The sequence below is a fragment of the Nyctereutes procyonoides genome, unplaced genomic scaffold (genome assembly GCF_905146905.1).
Source record: "Nyctereutes procyonoides isolate TBG_1078 unplaced genomic scaffold, NYPRO_anot_genome, whole genome shotgun sequence".
In the NCBI taxonomy this organism is placed as follows: Eukaryota; Metazoa; Chordata; class Mammalia; order Carnivora; family Canidae; genus Nyctereutes; species Nyctereutes procyonoides.
Window position 1 is genome coordinate 9,630,806 of NW_026575036.1, and position 15,165 is coordinate 9,645,970.

The 15,165-nt window shown below is 42.4% G+C and overlaps 1 protein-coding gene across 3 annotated transcripts in view; it reads right to left on the minus strand.

Moving 5' to 3' along the window:
- BCAT1 (branched chain amino acid transaminase 1) overlaps positions 1 to 15,165 on the minus strand; it is a 107,318-nt gene that overhangs the window by 69,503 nt on the left and 22,650 nt on the right. Inside the window, exons 1-2 of one of the 3 annotated variants that reach the window (XM_055318914.1) lie at positions 3,515 to 3,577; positions 2,413 to 2,484 (exon numbers count right to left, since the gene is read on the minus strand). In XM_055318914.1, the coding sequence (XP_055174889.1) occupies positions 2,413 to 2,484; positions 3,515 to 3,556 (114 nt within the window). In that variant the 5' untranslated portion in view covers positions 3,557 to 3,577. Of the gene's footprint in view, positions 1 to 2,412; positions 2,485 to 2,557; positions 2,566 to 3,514; positions 3,578 to 15,165 lie in introns of those variants that run through there. The other 2 variants (XM_055318916.1, XM_055318915.1) reach the window with 2 other exon arrangements.

Genomic DNA, 15,165 nt, shown 5'->3' on the forward strand with positions numbered 1-15,165 from the left:
AATAAATAAAATCTTTAAAAAACAACTTCCTAACTCAAAATCCATGCTTGGGTAACCATCTGCTCTGAAATGGGGAAGCCCAGAGCCCGCTAATGCAACCTGGCTGCACCTGAGGGCCCTATTAGCCAGCATTCAGGCCCTGTCTCTTGCTCACCCTTCAATATAGTATCTGTACTTCTCTGCTTTGGACACAACACTTAAACATTTAAAAGCTATCTCTGCATTACAAGGCTATCAGAAAACACATAACTTTGTTCTATAATAAGTATTTTTCTTATTCTACTTGGAAAGTTAGGTTCTAAGTTCATTATCTTTAGAGACACTCATTTAGAATCTTAATAAAGAGGTGCCTGGGTGGCTCAGTTGAGCACCTAAGGATTCTTGGTTTCAGCTCAAGTTGTGATCTCAAGGTCCTGGGATAGAGCCCTGTGAGGGACTCTGTGTTCAACGGGGGGATTGGCAGGGACAGACACCTATTTGTGGATTCTCTCCCTCTGCCCTTTGCCTAGCTTGTCTCTCAAATAAAGTAATCTATCTTAAATAAAATAGAAAGGTAGGAAGAGGAGAATTAGAGATTTGGAGTGGCACATTCTGCGGAGATCTATAAAGCAGGAGAAAGTGGAAGAAACAGACAACTGATCTCTTTGAAACAAAGGCAGCTCTGGAGTCCACAGAAAGATTCTATAGGATTCCCAAGTAGTAAGTCATCTCATTTCTGGGTTTTGTGGGGAAACTGCATCCTCATTTAAGATAACTGCATTAAAATGGAGGGGATGCAATATGAAAAATACCCATGAGAAACCCAAAAAAGCAGCTTAAAAATACAAAAGGAGTAAATAAAAAAAAATAACTTTGTCAAAAGCAAATATAGTCCCATAAAATCCACCATATCCCTCCAAAAATATCAATTTCATTTTTCATTTGCCTCATTACATATACATGGTGAATACAACCACCATGACAACTCATGTTTCAATATGTAAATATAAGCATACAATGTCAGTACACTTCCCCTTTAACTAAAATCTAATACACAGGAATCTAAATTCAACAGATTAAAATAATTAATTCATGATATAAATATTTATTTATTTGAGAGAGGGGAGAGAGCACACAAGGGGCAGAAGGAGAAACTCCAGCAGACTCCTCGCTGAGCTCTAGCCCAACGCAAGGCTCGATCCCATGATCCTGAGATCATGACCTGAACTAAAACCAAGAGTCATCAGCCACTCAACCAACCGAGATGCCCAGGCAACCCTACATTATAAATTAATTTTAACTTTATAAGTTTTCTATGTATAAAAATATAAAGATCTTTTGGGAAAAAAATAGATTTGTCTATATACCCTTTGAGGAATATACCTACTATATAAAATAACCCTGAGAGATTATCAAATAGTCCATTGTATCTCATTCTTTTTAGAATCTGTCTCTCAATATCTAAGTCCACAGAATGTATTAGAACTTAGTCTTCACAGGCTAGCAGAGTAGATTAGATCAGCTATAAGGCTATAGGGGATATTATCTTTAAAGGACCAGGAATATTATAGACAAATAAAACTCACAAACTTATTCTAGGAAGGAAATTACTATATTCTAATCTTTTTTTTTATTTTATTTGAACCTGAGATCGGAGACTATATCTTGAATTTATCCTATTTCCAATGCCTAGCACAGTAGGAGTGTGGGAAATTGATGAGTCAAGTTTGCACTCCCTCTCTGAACCCTGCCAGGATGTGAGATCATTAGGACACTCTGTGCTATGGATGACAATTGACAGTGACTGAAATAGGCAGGAGAGGAGAGGGAGACATACAGAGAAGCAAAACCCTCCACGGTTGGGGGTGGGGGGTACCATGGGGTGGAGTGGAGATGATGCTTCATAGAGAAAATAATAATACACCTTATATTTGTACTTGTAGGATTTTCAAAGTGCTTTTTACAAGATTCTCATTTGCTCTTCATTATTAGCCTGGTAAGTTATGAGATTATGTAACATACAAACATAGGAGATTATCTAACATTATTCAGAGAGAAAATAAGGAAACACAACACTACTGTAAAATGTTAGGTGTTGCTTTAAGGAGAAACATTACAAGCATAACTTTTTCCACTAGTGAATGGCTATACTTATTTATACAATCAGATAAACCTCCAGGTGAATATTCACAAATTAATCGTTTTCCAAGAAAAAGTTATAATTCATGAAATAAGCAATTAACTGCCAGGTAATTTTAGATGTGAAGATATTACTGCTCCCCAAACGACCCCCACAAGGGTGGAATTTAAAAATGCATGTCAGCATATCTAAATTACTGTATAACCGACGCAGTGAAAATTGCCCAAATGCCAACAAGAAACAGATTCATTCAGTTGACTGTTGCTTCACTTAACCTCTGGCAAATCACTTACCTTGAAAGTCCCCACCATCTCTTTGGATCCGGCTTCTCCAGTACATTCTGGGGAGCATCCGTTATTGCAGTCCTTAAAAAGAATTAAGCTCATTGAGTAAAACCAGGTGGGGAACTGAGGCCTGGGGTAATCAGTCAACACTCACCATCACACTGCGTCCTCCGCTCAGGTACCCAAGCAAACAGGAAAAGGAGGATCAACCAACCAAGCACCAGCCCCCAAGGAGGGCGCCGGGGGAGCGCTGTCCTTCACTTTCCACCCTTCCGGAGGACGCAGCTGTTTTCATCCTCCACCGCTGGCTTAGGGCAGCCTGGTTAAATTCCAGGGTCGCCCTACAGAGCCAGGGCTCACCAGCAAGGAACAAGACGGTGATTGTCCCCCTTCCATCCGAGTAAATAGTCTAGACTGGGGTTTTAAGTCATTTATAGAAAAATCTCCTGGGCGCGCTCGGCCTCGTGGTCCTGTCAATCAGCGGCGCACAATAGGAAGACTGGAGAAGGGATGAGGACGAGAATGAACCATTTTTCCCCCCCAAGGGCAGGGTCCTGCAATGCGGGCGCACCCACACCAAACCTCGCAGGTTAAGGACCAAACCTCAGGGGATTAGGGAGTAATTTACAAGATACTTAAGGACACAGTGGAAGTGGGGCGAATTGGAAAAAGCTGCAGACCTTAAAAAAAAAAAAAAGAAAAGAAAGAAACCTAATCTGCTAAATAGCTACGTGTGGGAGGGAAAAAGGAGGTGCGGGGGGGGGGAATCCAAGGAGGCAGAAGGTTGCGGTGCTAATATTTGGGGATGGCGAAGGCACGCAGGAGGTGGCTGTCAGGTCGCGCAGCCCAGAAACTCGGCCTCCCCCTCCTCCCCCAAAGCGGCTTCCATGGCGACCCTCGCGTTCCCGCCGGCGGCCTGCCCGGCAAGGGCCTCCCCAAAGCGGAGTTCGCCGGCTGGAGGCGCAGATTTGGGTCAGGGCTGGGGAGAAAGGAGACGCCTGGGCGGAGGCGGCTCGGCGATGCGCGGCGAGACGCGGCAGGAGGCGGCGGGCTTCGGGAGGCCCCAGGTGCAACCCGCCACCCCCCTTCCGCAAGCGCCCGGCCCGGGTACCTGGCGAGCGAGGGCCGCGGCGGCGCGCGTCGGGCTGGCCATGGGCAGGGTCCCGGAGCGCGGGGCTGCGGGGAGCGGCGGCGGCGGCACGCGGCGCGCGGGGGTCCGCGAGGGCAGGTGGCGCGGCCAGGCCCCGGCGCGCGCGCTGCACGGTGCGCACTGCCACCGCCGGGGGCCCCGCGCCAGGGCCGAGCGCAGGGAGCCGCTCAGCCCCTCCAGCATTCCTGGGGGAGGAGCCTCCCACCGCCGGGTCCTTCTGGCTCGTGAGTGGCGGGAACCCAAGCCCTCGTCCCTGCCACCCGGGCCCGGGCTGGGGCACGAGAGCGCGCGCCCCCCGCGAGCGCCTTTCCAGATGCAGGCACTTCGGGAGCATCCTTGTTTGCCAAACAACCGCTGGGTGAATGGCCTGGAAACGCCACTGGGCTGGGCCGAGCGAAGGCAATCTTGGGGAAATGGATTTACGCTAGGGCAGAGCTGCCTTTGGACAAAACCGCGTTTGCAGCCCAGGATGGTTAGCTGTGCCCTGGCTCTCATCGCACCCCCCACCCCCCCCCCCACGTGCAGACTGCTGAGGAAGAACGTGGATCTGGGTTTTAGATTTAAGATTTTATTCATTTATTCATGAGAGACACACAGGCAGAGGGAGAAGCAGGCTCCATGCAGGGAGCCCGACGTGGGACTCGATCCCGGGGCTCCAGGATCAGGCCCTGGGCTGAAGGCGGCGCTAAACCGCTGCCCCGGGTTTTAGATTTCTTTGTGCTACTTACTCAAGCCGGATTTGTGGCAGAGTGTTGCAGGGCTACCAGGCTCACATCTCTTAAGATTTCTTTCCGCCCAAACACCTCGATGCTACTTATACCCAACCCACCCATTAAGTGTTTTCGGGCAAAATAGACTATAAAGAGCACCCAATCGAACTTAGTTTTCTGATGAAAGCAATTATTTAGAGAGCTGATAAAAAGACCTTTGAAAGGGAAAACGAAGCTACTGCCTCTTCTGCTGTGTTCTCCCAGCGTAACGTCAGCCTAAGTTATGAGCTCTTCTGGGCTTTTAAATTAATAGGAAGTGGTGACGGGCTGATTTGTTCTTGGAAAGGGGGAGGGCCGTTTTTTCTGGGTAAGAGCAGTTAAATCTGGTCTGGTTTTAGAATTGATTTCATGCAGCCTTAAAGACAATATAGCTCTAATCTTATCAACTCAGAGAACAACATTCATTTCTCCTTTCCTCTCTTCCCTTCAAAGCCTCTTATGCTTGGGTGGAGTCGGAAGCTCTGAAGACCACATGGCCCAGGCAGGTCACAGGAAACCTAGAAACCAGAGACCCTTTGAAGAAATTTAAAATCAAATTTAAAAAAGAAAAAAAAAAAGTACAAACTAAGTAAACTCTAGGGCTGCCATTCTCCAATCTTGTCCCCAGGCCTAAAAATAAGAAATCCTTAGTTGAGTTATTAACAATTTATTTGCACTCAGATGCTTTAACTGACTACACCAGACTTGTATTAAAAGCCTGTTATTGTTTTAAAGGTAGACATTACACAGCTCCAACTTTCTTGCTGTTTCATTTTTAAAGATTTTATTTATTTTAGAGAGAAGCACACTCCCCGCTGAGCACAGCATCAGATGCGGGGCTGTATCTCACAACCCCCAGATCACCACCTGAGCCAAAACTAGGAGTTGGATCCTTAACTGACTGAGCCACCCAGGTGCCCTAAATTTTATTGCTATTTTAAGTGTCACTTGTAAATCCTCACTTTTCAGTCAAGAATGTATATATAATACAAGAATGAGGTTATTAAAGAATTCCCACAGTGCCACCTATACCTTTCATCTCTTCAGAGCCAAACTTTGTGCAAGTGCCATCTGTATTAACTGCTTCTAGTTCTTCCCACTTCAGGTGGCTACATATTGACCTCTGTCCAATTATTCCACCTGAACAAGGTCGCTAATAGCCTTCATTTTGCTCAACCCAATGATTTTGCTTCCTGTGCATTCTCATGGCTGAACCTATATGGTGATGGCTCCCAAATATATATTTTTTTCAATCCACCTCTCTCCTGAGCAGTGAGTACTTACAGCCAAAAATCTGTCTAAAAAATTTATTGTGTATGTAACTTTGGGGAAGGCACTGGGCTAGGTGCTGAGGATGCAGTGTGAGCATACCTCCATCCCATTATCATGCATTGCCTTTAGCCACATAGAAAAATGTCACTTGTGTTAAAAAGGATCAATTAATCATAGAAATGTAAAATTGCGAAAGTAATCAGTGCTGCCTGTGTTTTACTAGCCTCTAATAATGGAATGTATCCCACTCAGAAAGGTCTGGAAAGGCTTTCCATCAAGGGATCCTTAACTAGAGACCTGGAGGATAAAAAATATTTACTACAAGAAGGGATGAAAAACATCTGAGATGAAAATGAATTCCAGGGAAGGACATCTCTGAGAAGGGAAGGAACATGGTGCTTCCCGGAGATAGGAGAGAGGCAGGACTGGAGTGGAGACAAGCAGAGGGTACTTGGTCCAGGTGAGACTTGGGACGGTTGGCAGAGAGCCAACTACCTAGTTAGTGCCTTATAAAGGGAGTTAAGGACAATTTCTCTGACATGAATTTGCAATGGACATAAAACTGGCTTCTTCCACAGCTGGAGAACTAAATTAATTGAACCCTGACCTTCAGAATTTATTTCCTGTGTACTGACAAGAATTATCATACATTCCCATCAGTTCTGCAGAATAATTCAAAAACAATGAAACAACATAAAAACAATAAAATTGATGAGAATCCTAAGAATAAGAAAAGGCTTTGAAAGGGTAGGTTAGGTGGGGAATGAGGGTAGAGGTTGATAGGATTGAAGGTGCACTCTGGCTGCAGTTTGAAAATTGCAGGACGGCCTGGGTGAAGAGAAATGGATTTATGAGAAAACTTTTACAGAACCTACACAAATGATGACCTTATTAATAAGATGCACTTGGCAGGTGGTAGATGATCCAGGTGAAGAGAAGCAGCCAGATTTCATCAATCTTTAGATAGAATGGACAAGAGAAGGGACAAGGAGAGACAAGTGCTAACAAGGGCTCCTTCTATCCTGGCTTGCTCTTCTGGTTGGTGAAATTTGCTAAGAAAAATGGAAAACTGAAAGATGATGCGGTTTGAGGGCACACACAGGAGTCTGATTTGGGGAATATTGAATTTTGGGCCATCTCTCAGACTAGATGTTAGAGATATGCCTGTCTGAAGCTCCAATGAAGGTCTGGCTTAGACGTCAACATTTGATGAGTCCCTGGCATGGAGGTGGTAACCAACGCTATGAGTGTGAATGTCACATCCTGTGCTTCTGTAAAATGGGTCCATAGCAACACTTCATGTTTGCCAATTGGGGTGGAGTATTGTACCATATGTAAATTATTTAGAACATTGCCTGGGAAGTGTTAATATTTCAATAAATAAAAGTAATGATCATTTATCCCAGTTGGCAAACATTTTCTGGAAGGGCCAGATAGCAAATATTTTAGGCTTTGAAGGCAGTATACACGGTCTTTGAGGCAATTGCTCAGATCCATCAATGTATTTCAAAAGCAGCCATGGACAGTACATAAAAAAATGGGCATGACTGGGATCCCATAAAACTATATTCATAGGGGCACCTAGGTGGCTCAGGTCATGATCCCAGGGTCCTAGGGTGGAGTCCTACATCAAGCTCCCCATAGGGTGCCTGCTTCTCCCTCTGCCTATGTTTCTGCCTCTCTATGTCTCTCATGAATAAATAAATAAAATCTTTATAAAAAAAACACAACTCTGTATTTACAAAAACAGGACAGAGCAGATTTGGCTGGTCAGCTACAGGCTGCAGACCTCTACTCTACGCAGTTGCCCTAACCAGAAACCTAAAGATTGTCCTTCAGAGACAACTAAGTGATCAATGTCTGTACATTCTAGCTCCAAATATCCTGACAGTTGCCATTTCTCCAGACATATTACTGCCATCCTAGTACCAACAGCTTCTAAGCAGCCTCTCCATCTTCAGCCTTACTTCCCCTTAAACCATCCTTAGCATGGCAACCAGAGAAATCATCTCAAAATGCAAATCTGCACATATCCCTTTCTTGGCTAGAAAATCCTCAAAGCTTTACATCACCCTTATGACAAAATAGAAAGCTCTCCCACTCATCCCAAAATCTGATTTCTGCCCCAACTCCCTGGCTCACCTTTTGCTACTCTCCCTTTCTCCAGCCACATATTTAACTAGTTCAGTCCTTCTTCTTGGCTTCAGGCCTTCTCAAGGCTGGCCAACCAGCTCAGACACCCCCAAGCCGCTGGATGGTTGTCTTATCCTTCCTTTCTCGGTTATGTGGCACTTTGTCTTCAGTGAGGCACCTCGAACCGTATCAAGGCTACCATGGGCCCCTCTGCTATTTCTCTCCATAGAATTTTTTCCCACTTCAAAATACCTGTCATACTTTATTCTAATTATTTGATTAATGTTGCCCTAATTTTTATAAGTTATGCCTATATGTCCACCTAGCAACAGCCGCCTCACTCAATGCCAGGCACACAGTTGAGATTTATCTGTTAAATTGTAGCTCCCTAATTTTTAAAATACATGTATTTAATATGTTTTGGAATTTCCGCTGCCAAAATTTACAATACAGCAGACTAAAAATGTCCTCAGAGGCCACTCTACCTCTAGATGTAGGCTTCTTCACTTAAAGGCACTCCCTCACCCTAAATCTCCCTTTTTTTTCCCTCTGTTCTCTTCCTTCTGCTATGCCTTTTTTCCCCTTAACTGGCCATAACATGGGCTTTCAATGTATTCTGTTAAGGGATTGGAGCAGTGCTTTCTAATAAAACTTCCTGCAATATTAAAAATGTTCTCTGCCTGCACCAAGCCACATGTGGCTACTGAGCATTGAAATGTGGTTAGTGTGCCTAAGGAACTGAATTTTTAATTTTGCTTAATTTTAATTAATTTTCATTTATGTTTTAATAGCCACATGTGGCTCTGGTCTCAGTGCACACTTGAGCATTGTCATCTATTTGGTTATAGTGGATGGTTGTTACCCTGATTCTATCACTTATCAGCTATATGACCTTTGGCAAATTACCAACCTGTTTTGAGTCTCACATTTAAAATCAGAGTAGGTAATAAGGCAATGATGAGATTCAGCATGAAGATAAGGACTCAGCAGTACTTAGCATCTTGGTATTGCTCAATAAATACTAGCTATTGTTATATTTCTATTTTTTAATTTAAAAAATATTTTTTGGGGGGATCCCTGGGTGGCACAGTGGTTTGGCGCCTGCCTGTGGCCCAGGGCGCGATCCTGGAAACCCGGGATCGAATCCCACGTCGGGCTCCCGGTGCATGGAGCCTGCTTCTCCCTCTGTGTCTCTGCCTCTCTCTCTCTCTCTCTCTCTCTCTCTCTCTCTCTCTCTCTCCCTGTGACTATCATAAATAAATAAAGAAAAAAATATTTAAAAAAAATATTTTTTTTTACACTTATAGGTAGCCCTGAGATTAGGTATATTAATCATCAGGACAATATTATATGGAGGAAAATCTTAAAAATATCTAGTCTTAAAAAAAAATATCTAGTCTTTCAAGTAGTTTCTTTTTTTCGAAGATTTATTTATTTATTTATTTATTTATTTATTTGAGAGAGAGTGACAGTGACAGTGACCATGGCACGGTAGAGAGAAATTCAAGCACACTTCACACAGAAACTGATGCAGGGCTCAATCTCATGACCCTAAGATCACAACCTAAGCTAAAGCCAAGAGTCAGGTCAGCGCTCAACTGACTGAGCCACCCAGGTGCCCCAAGTGTTTTTTTGTTGTTGTTGTTGTTTTTGTTTTGTTGTTTTAATAAAAAAATTTTAAAAGGCTCAGTTTGGTTCATCAAACTGCATACCTATTATTTACGCATTTCTGCTTGCCACTGGGAAGGCACACATAGATGAGGCACAGCTTTTATCTGCCCTGAGAAAGCCCCATCTCATGTCTCTGGAAAGGTAAACCAGAAGGAAATCTTGACAAAAGAATTAGTTGGGCTTGGGCAGCCCGGGTGGCTCAGCGGTTTAGTGCTGCCTTCAGCCCAGGGCCTGATCCTGGAGACCTGGGATCCAGTCCCACATCAGCTCCCTGCGTGGAGCCTTCTTCTCCCTCTGCCTGTGACTCTGCCTCTCTGTATCTCTCATGAATAGATAAATAAAATCTTAAAAAAAAAATTAGTTGGGCTTACTTTAATGCCAAGCCCCTTTAACCAAGTAAAATGAGTAATTCGTTGTAGTATGTGTATAGTTACTGTACTTGTTTTCTAGGACTGCTATAACAACAGCTGGCTTAAAACTACAGACACCAAGGATGCAGCGTGGTGCCTGGGTGGCTAGGCTCGTTAAGCATCAGACTCCTGATTTCGGCTCAGGTTATGATCTCATGGGCTGTGAGATCGAGCCCCAAGACAGTCTATGCTCGGTGCTCAGTTGAGCACTGACCCGACTCTTGGCTTTAGCTTAGGTTGTGATCTCAGGGTCATGAGATGGAGCTCTGCATCAGGCTCTGTACAGAGTACGGAGTGTGCTTATGTTTCTCTCCCCCTCTCTCTCCCTCTCTCATAAATAAATAAATGTATGTATGTATGTCTATCTCTATTTCCCTCTTCACATAAGGACACAAGTCATACTGGATTAAGGCCCGACCCCCACCCCCGCAATGCAGTTTCACCTCATTCTAACTTGATTACACCTGCAAAGACCCTATTTTCAAATAAGATCACATTCACAGGTACTGGAGTTTACAATTTCAACATATCTTTTTGGGGGACTCAAGTCAACCCATAACAGTTAACTGCCTTTATTTTAAATTTAATGATCATGACATGTTTAATGTTATGTTTTCTACTTTGAACAATAATTTTTTAGCAATAAAATGAATTGATTTACAAAATAAATAAATAAATAAATAAATAAATAAATAAATAAATAAATAAGTGACTCTGACACAGTGCTCCTAGGCCTCCATGATTTTTATGAGACCAGATTTTTTTAAAAAATTTACTGCCTACAAAAGATCAATCACAAAAGCATAAAAACATAGCTCTAGATATTTCCCTTCCCTTTCTTACCCCGTTCAGTAAGTCACCAATTCACACTGAGACTTCTGCCTACACATTTCTCCACCTGTTTCTCTCCTTCCTTAATGGTCGTCACGTGATGACCATCTCCCTGGTGATCCCCTTGGCCCCATTCTTGATCTTCCACCTTCTCCTCTATCTGATACATCCTCCATGCTGTCATCAGAGTGCTTGCTCTGAAAACCTTTTTCTAAACCAGTCACTCCCCAACTCAAAACCATAATAATATCTGCTACTGATCCAGCCAGTTATGGTATTCTGGGAGTTTTGGGTACACATTTTATCTAATACTAAAAGCATCCCTATCCCCATTCCACCCTATAGATTCTATTATCTCAATTTTCAGAGAGGTCAGCTAAATTTCACAAGATCAAACAGCTCCAGGTCAAGTCAGTTTGACCACAAGGTATATGACCCTACCTACAATTCTGAGTTATTTCAACAGCTCCAAACTTTATGATTGTACATCCCAAAAGGAAAAAATTTAGCATTTCTGGCAGAAGGTATTTTTCAAAGATGGCCACAATATTATCTTCCATTATATATGCTCTTCTGCCAACCCCATCACGAGGTGGCTTATTTTCCCCACCATTTTGAATCTGGGCCCTGTGGCTGTTTTGATCAATATAATATGGCACAAATGTAGAAGTAACGCTGTTCCATTTTTAGGGGCATACTTTAGTCTGGCAGCTTTTGCTTCTTTCCTCTTGGAAGGCATTTGGGTCTCCCCCATTTGGAACCCAGACACCATGTAAAAAGCTCAAACCCCATAGAGAGGCCATAGTGCAGACTCACTAGTCAACAACCCAGATGAGCTCCTAGCCAACATCCAGCATCAACTGCTGGCCATTTGAGTGTCTATCTTGAACATCCAGCCCTGTAGAGCTTCCAGAAGACTGACTGACACCACATAAGAAACCCCAAGTTAAAATTCATGCTGCTGAGCCCGACAACCTACAGACCATGAGAGATAATAGTACATTGCTATTTTAAGCCACAAAGTTTTGAGTTGGTTATACAGCAATGTTAAGCAAAGCAGCATACAAGCCTAATATGTTTGTTTAGTTATTTATGAAAATAACCTAATAAGTAATAAGTCATACACAAGTAGGAGTAAAAAAGATGTCATAATCATGGAATTATTAATATTTTAAGATATCTTCCAAATTATGGTTGTTTTCTTATACCATCCTTGGCTAAAAGCCCAATATACTCAAGACCCAAGTAATCATTAATGACAGTAGATATAAATCCCTTTTAAACAGTCTCCTTGATGATAACCAAAATTTTGTGGCCCATTGCCTGTCAGCTCTGATTAAACCATTATTAACATTTTTATCTAGGAACGTGAATAATGGAGAACTTGTGTAAAAAAGTCAGCTGTCTTATTTTTGTTAGATCCTTGTTTTTATATTACCAATATATTATTTATTCTGATTTTATGCTTTTGATTTCTTATTTGTGTTTGTTTGGTTTGCAGAAGTCTTTGAAGGCCAGTTGTTGTCCCTTTTTCAAGGATTATCAATTAACACTGGCTGGCATAATCTGTAAATCTCCTTAATCGAGCTCACATAAATTGCCACAATCACAACCTGCTGAAAGGGGCAAATGCAGAAGGCCACACAAGTGGCCCCTTAGAGCCGCGAAGCTCCCCTCCCCCTCCCCAAGGAAGGTTTATGACAGTATGATCATCTGATACAGAGCAGAGGGTGCCCATGTCAACCCATGTGTGTTCAATACAAGTAATTTTTCCTACCTATTAAAGAAAACACACATATAATCAAAAATTTCTGACACCCCAGTGGTCTCTGTTGCACATCCTAGGGCACATCCTTCACTTTGAAACCCCTGAGCTCAAAGTGCAGACTCCTGAACTCAGTATGTGTGGGGGGGCGGGGGCGGGGGCTTCTGCACCTGCTAGAGCTACCCATCAGGATTCTTGATCTCTCCCTCCTCACTTTCCCCTCACCCTCATTTGCACTTCCCATTCTCCTCTGTACACAGAAGAAACCTCAGCATGGCAAATCTCTAGGTCTTCCTGCAGCAACCTAAAAAGACGGACAGAGGAACAGATACCTGAAGATTCCAGATAGACTTTAGACTAGAAATTGCATTTCATGTCTGGAAATAAGTAAGCTTAAAATTTTGCTTTTTACCAAAATAGAATCACATATCAACTCTGAGAGGGAGAAATTAATCCTAATTAAATGAGGCTTGTTTTTTTAAAATCTAGAGTATTATATCCTGGATTGCTTTAGAGAACATTTTGTCTTACACCAGTACCTGCTGGTAGCTGAAGTTAGCTGCTGTGCTGGTAAGAGGCCAGATTAATCTATTTGGGGGAAATTAACAGCAGAAAGAAAAGGTAGTAGGCCACAACCCAGATGTATTAAGTTTTATTCACGTTTGCTAAGTGTGTTATTTACAGCGGAATCCACAATATGCTGCCACTAAGATAAGCTAGTTTTAATTATGTGGTAAATAGGGGGAAAAAATGAGAAGTAGTTGATGATTGAAACTCAGCAAAAGATAAGGACAAAGGGAAATTTGGTATTTTGGAACATAGTAATTTTTTGGAAAAAGTTAATGAAAATACTTTTCCTGGCCTGGTAGCTGTCGGTTAAGTATCTGTCTTGCACTCAGGTCATGCTCCCAGGGTCCTGGGACTGAGATCCATATCTGAGCCTGTTCAGCAGGAAGTCTGCCTCTCCCTCTTGCTCTGCCTGCTGTTCCCCTGCTTGTGCTCTCTCTATATATCAAATAAATAAATCTTTAAAAAAATGTTTTTCCTGTGAGTGTAATACATGTTCAAGAAAATATAAAATACGAACTTCTCTTAGATACACCCCTTTTGCTCTTAGATATGCCATTCTCCATCAGAAGTAAACAGGGCACTTAACACCTCCTCTTTGAGAACATTCTAAGTATGCAATAGAAACAGATGGGAAGAGAGTCTATTAAGCTTTCCTCCTGGTGACAATGCAAGGGTACACCTCATAGATTTGTCATTCCTGGTCTGCTTTTTATAAACCTCAAATGCTCTAATTTTAATACAAAAAGATAAGGCACAGAAGTATGCCATGTGTCGGTCACCTGGAAGAGATAAGGTCCTGTCCCCTTCAGTGTTCCTCTCCAGCCCTGATGATTCAGACTAGAATCAGGGAATAGAAGAGGCAAGACCTTTCAACAAAATGTCATTGCTCATCAAATATGACTTTGATAATAAATACCAGTTCCTGAAAAAAACAAAAAACAAAACAAAAAAAAATGTCATTGCTCCTGTTGCTTCCATCTTTAACATAATCTGAATGTAGACTATGGCAACACAAACCAAAATTTCTGGTTTCTAATGCCATTCTCCAGCCCAGTAGTGAGACAGACATGAAGCCTGGCAGTGGGTTTATGGTGACTTACTTAGAGAAGGTTTTGCTGACACAATAATCTGAACCATCCATTTCTTTATGCTCTGGTGGCTTGCTGGACAATTTGGAGTGAATGAAAGAAAAGCTTTTCCTTTGTAGACTGAGAGAAGGCCCATTGTGTAACAGGAGGTGGCAAAGAGAACTGGCAAGATGTTTCCTCCTCGTACATTTTCTGGCAGGCAGGGCTTGGGAAAGACTTAAAGGAAGGTTAGGAACCTGGAAATTGATTGGCTTCCCAACACTCACATAGCCCAGTGTACTGCTTTAGAAAGTCGTCCTGCATCCCCAGGGGTACAGGTTCTGCAGGCTGGAGATGCCAGTTGAGCCTTCCATTTGCTAGAGCAGTGATGACACTGGATTACTGACCTGCTTGTTTGTACACCAGTATCCCCCAGTCTGGGCAGTGACTTCATTTTCTTTTGGATTTCCAGTACATAGTACACAACCAGGCAAATGTGCAAGCCTCAAAAAATATTTTCTGATTACAGTGTTTGAACGTATATATCCACCATGTTTTTGTTTAAAGTAAAAATTGATATGATAGATGTTAGCTAAACTTATTGTAGCAATCAAAAAATTTTTGAAAAAAAAATGATAGACAAGCTGATATGTTTCTCTCTCTCCAACTCTCTCTCTCGTGCACACACACACACAGCCATACCCACACCCACCAGGAGAGAAAAAAAGAGCAGAAGACTGAAGCCTATATAAACTCTATTGTGTTAGCCATAAAAGAATAAAAAAATGGGTTTTCAGTAAGGTCATTTGTTCAGGCCCTGTGTCATAGATTTATTGAACTCAACTTACTGAAACTGCTTTTACCTATTAATAAGACATTTTGCCTATCTCCTCTAATTTCTGAGTAGTCCCATTGGAACTTTTTTCTGGATCTTTTCAAGCCATGAGTTCTGAGTTCATTACAGCTCCATTATCTAGTAGATACATGACTTTGGGCAAATCACCTAATGTCTCTAAACCTCACATTAATATCTCTGAACCTCAGCTACCTTCCCTATTGAGGTAAAAATGAAATATGTAAACGAGAGCATTTTGCAAACCATTGACTAGAATATGGCACAGTTGTATCTTTGTACTTGTTTTTT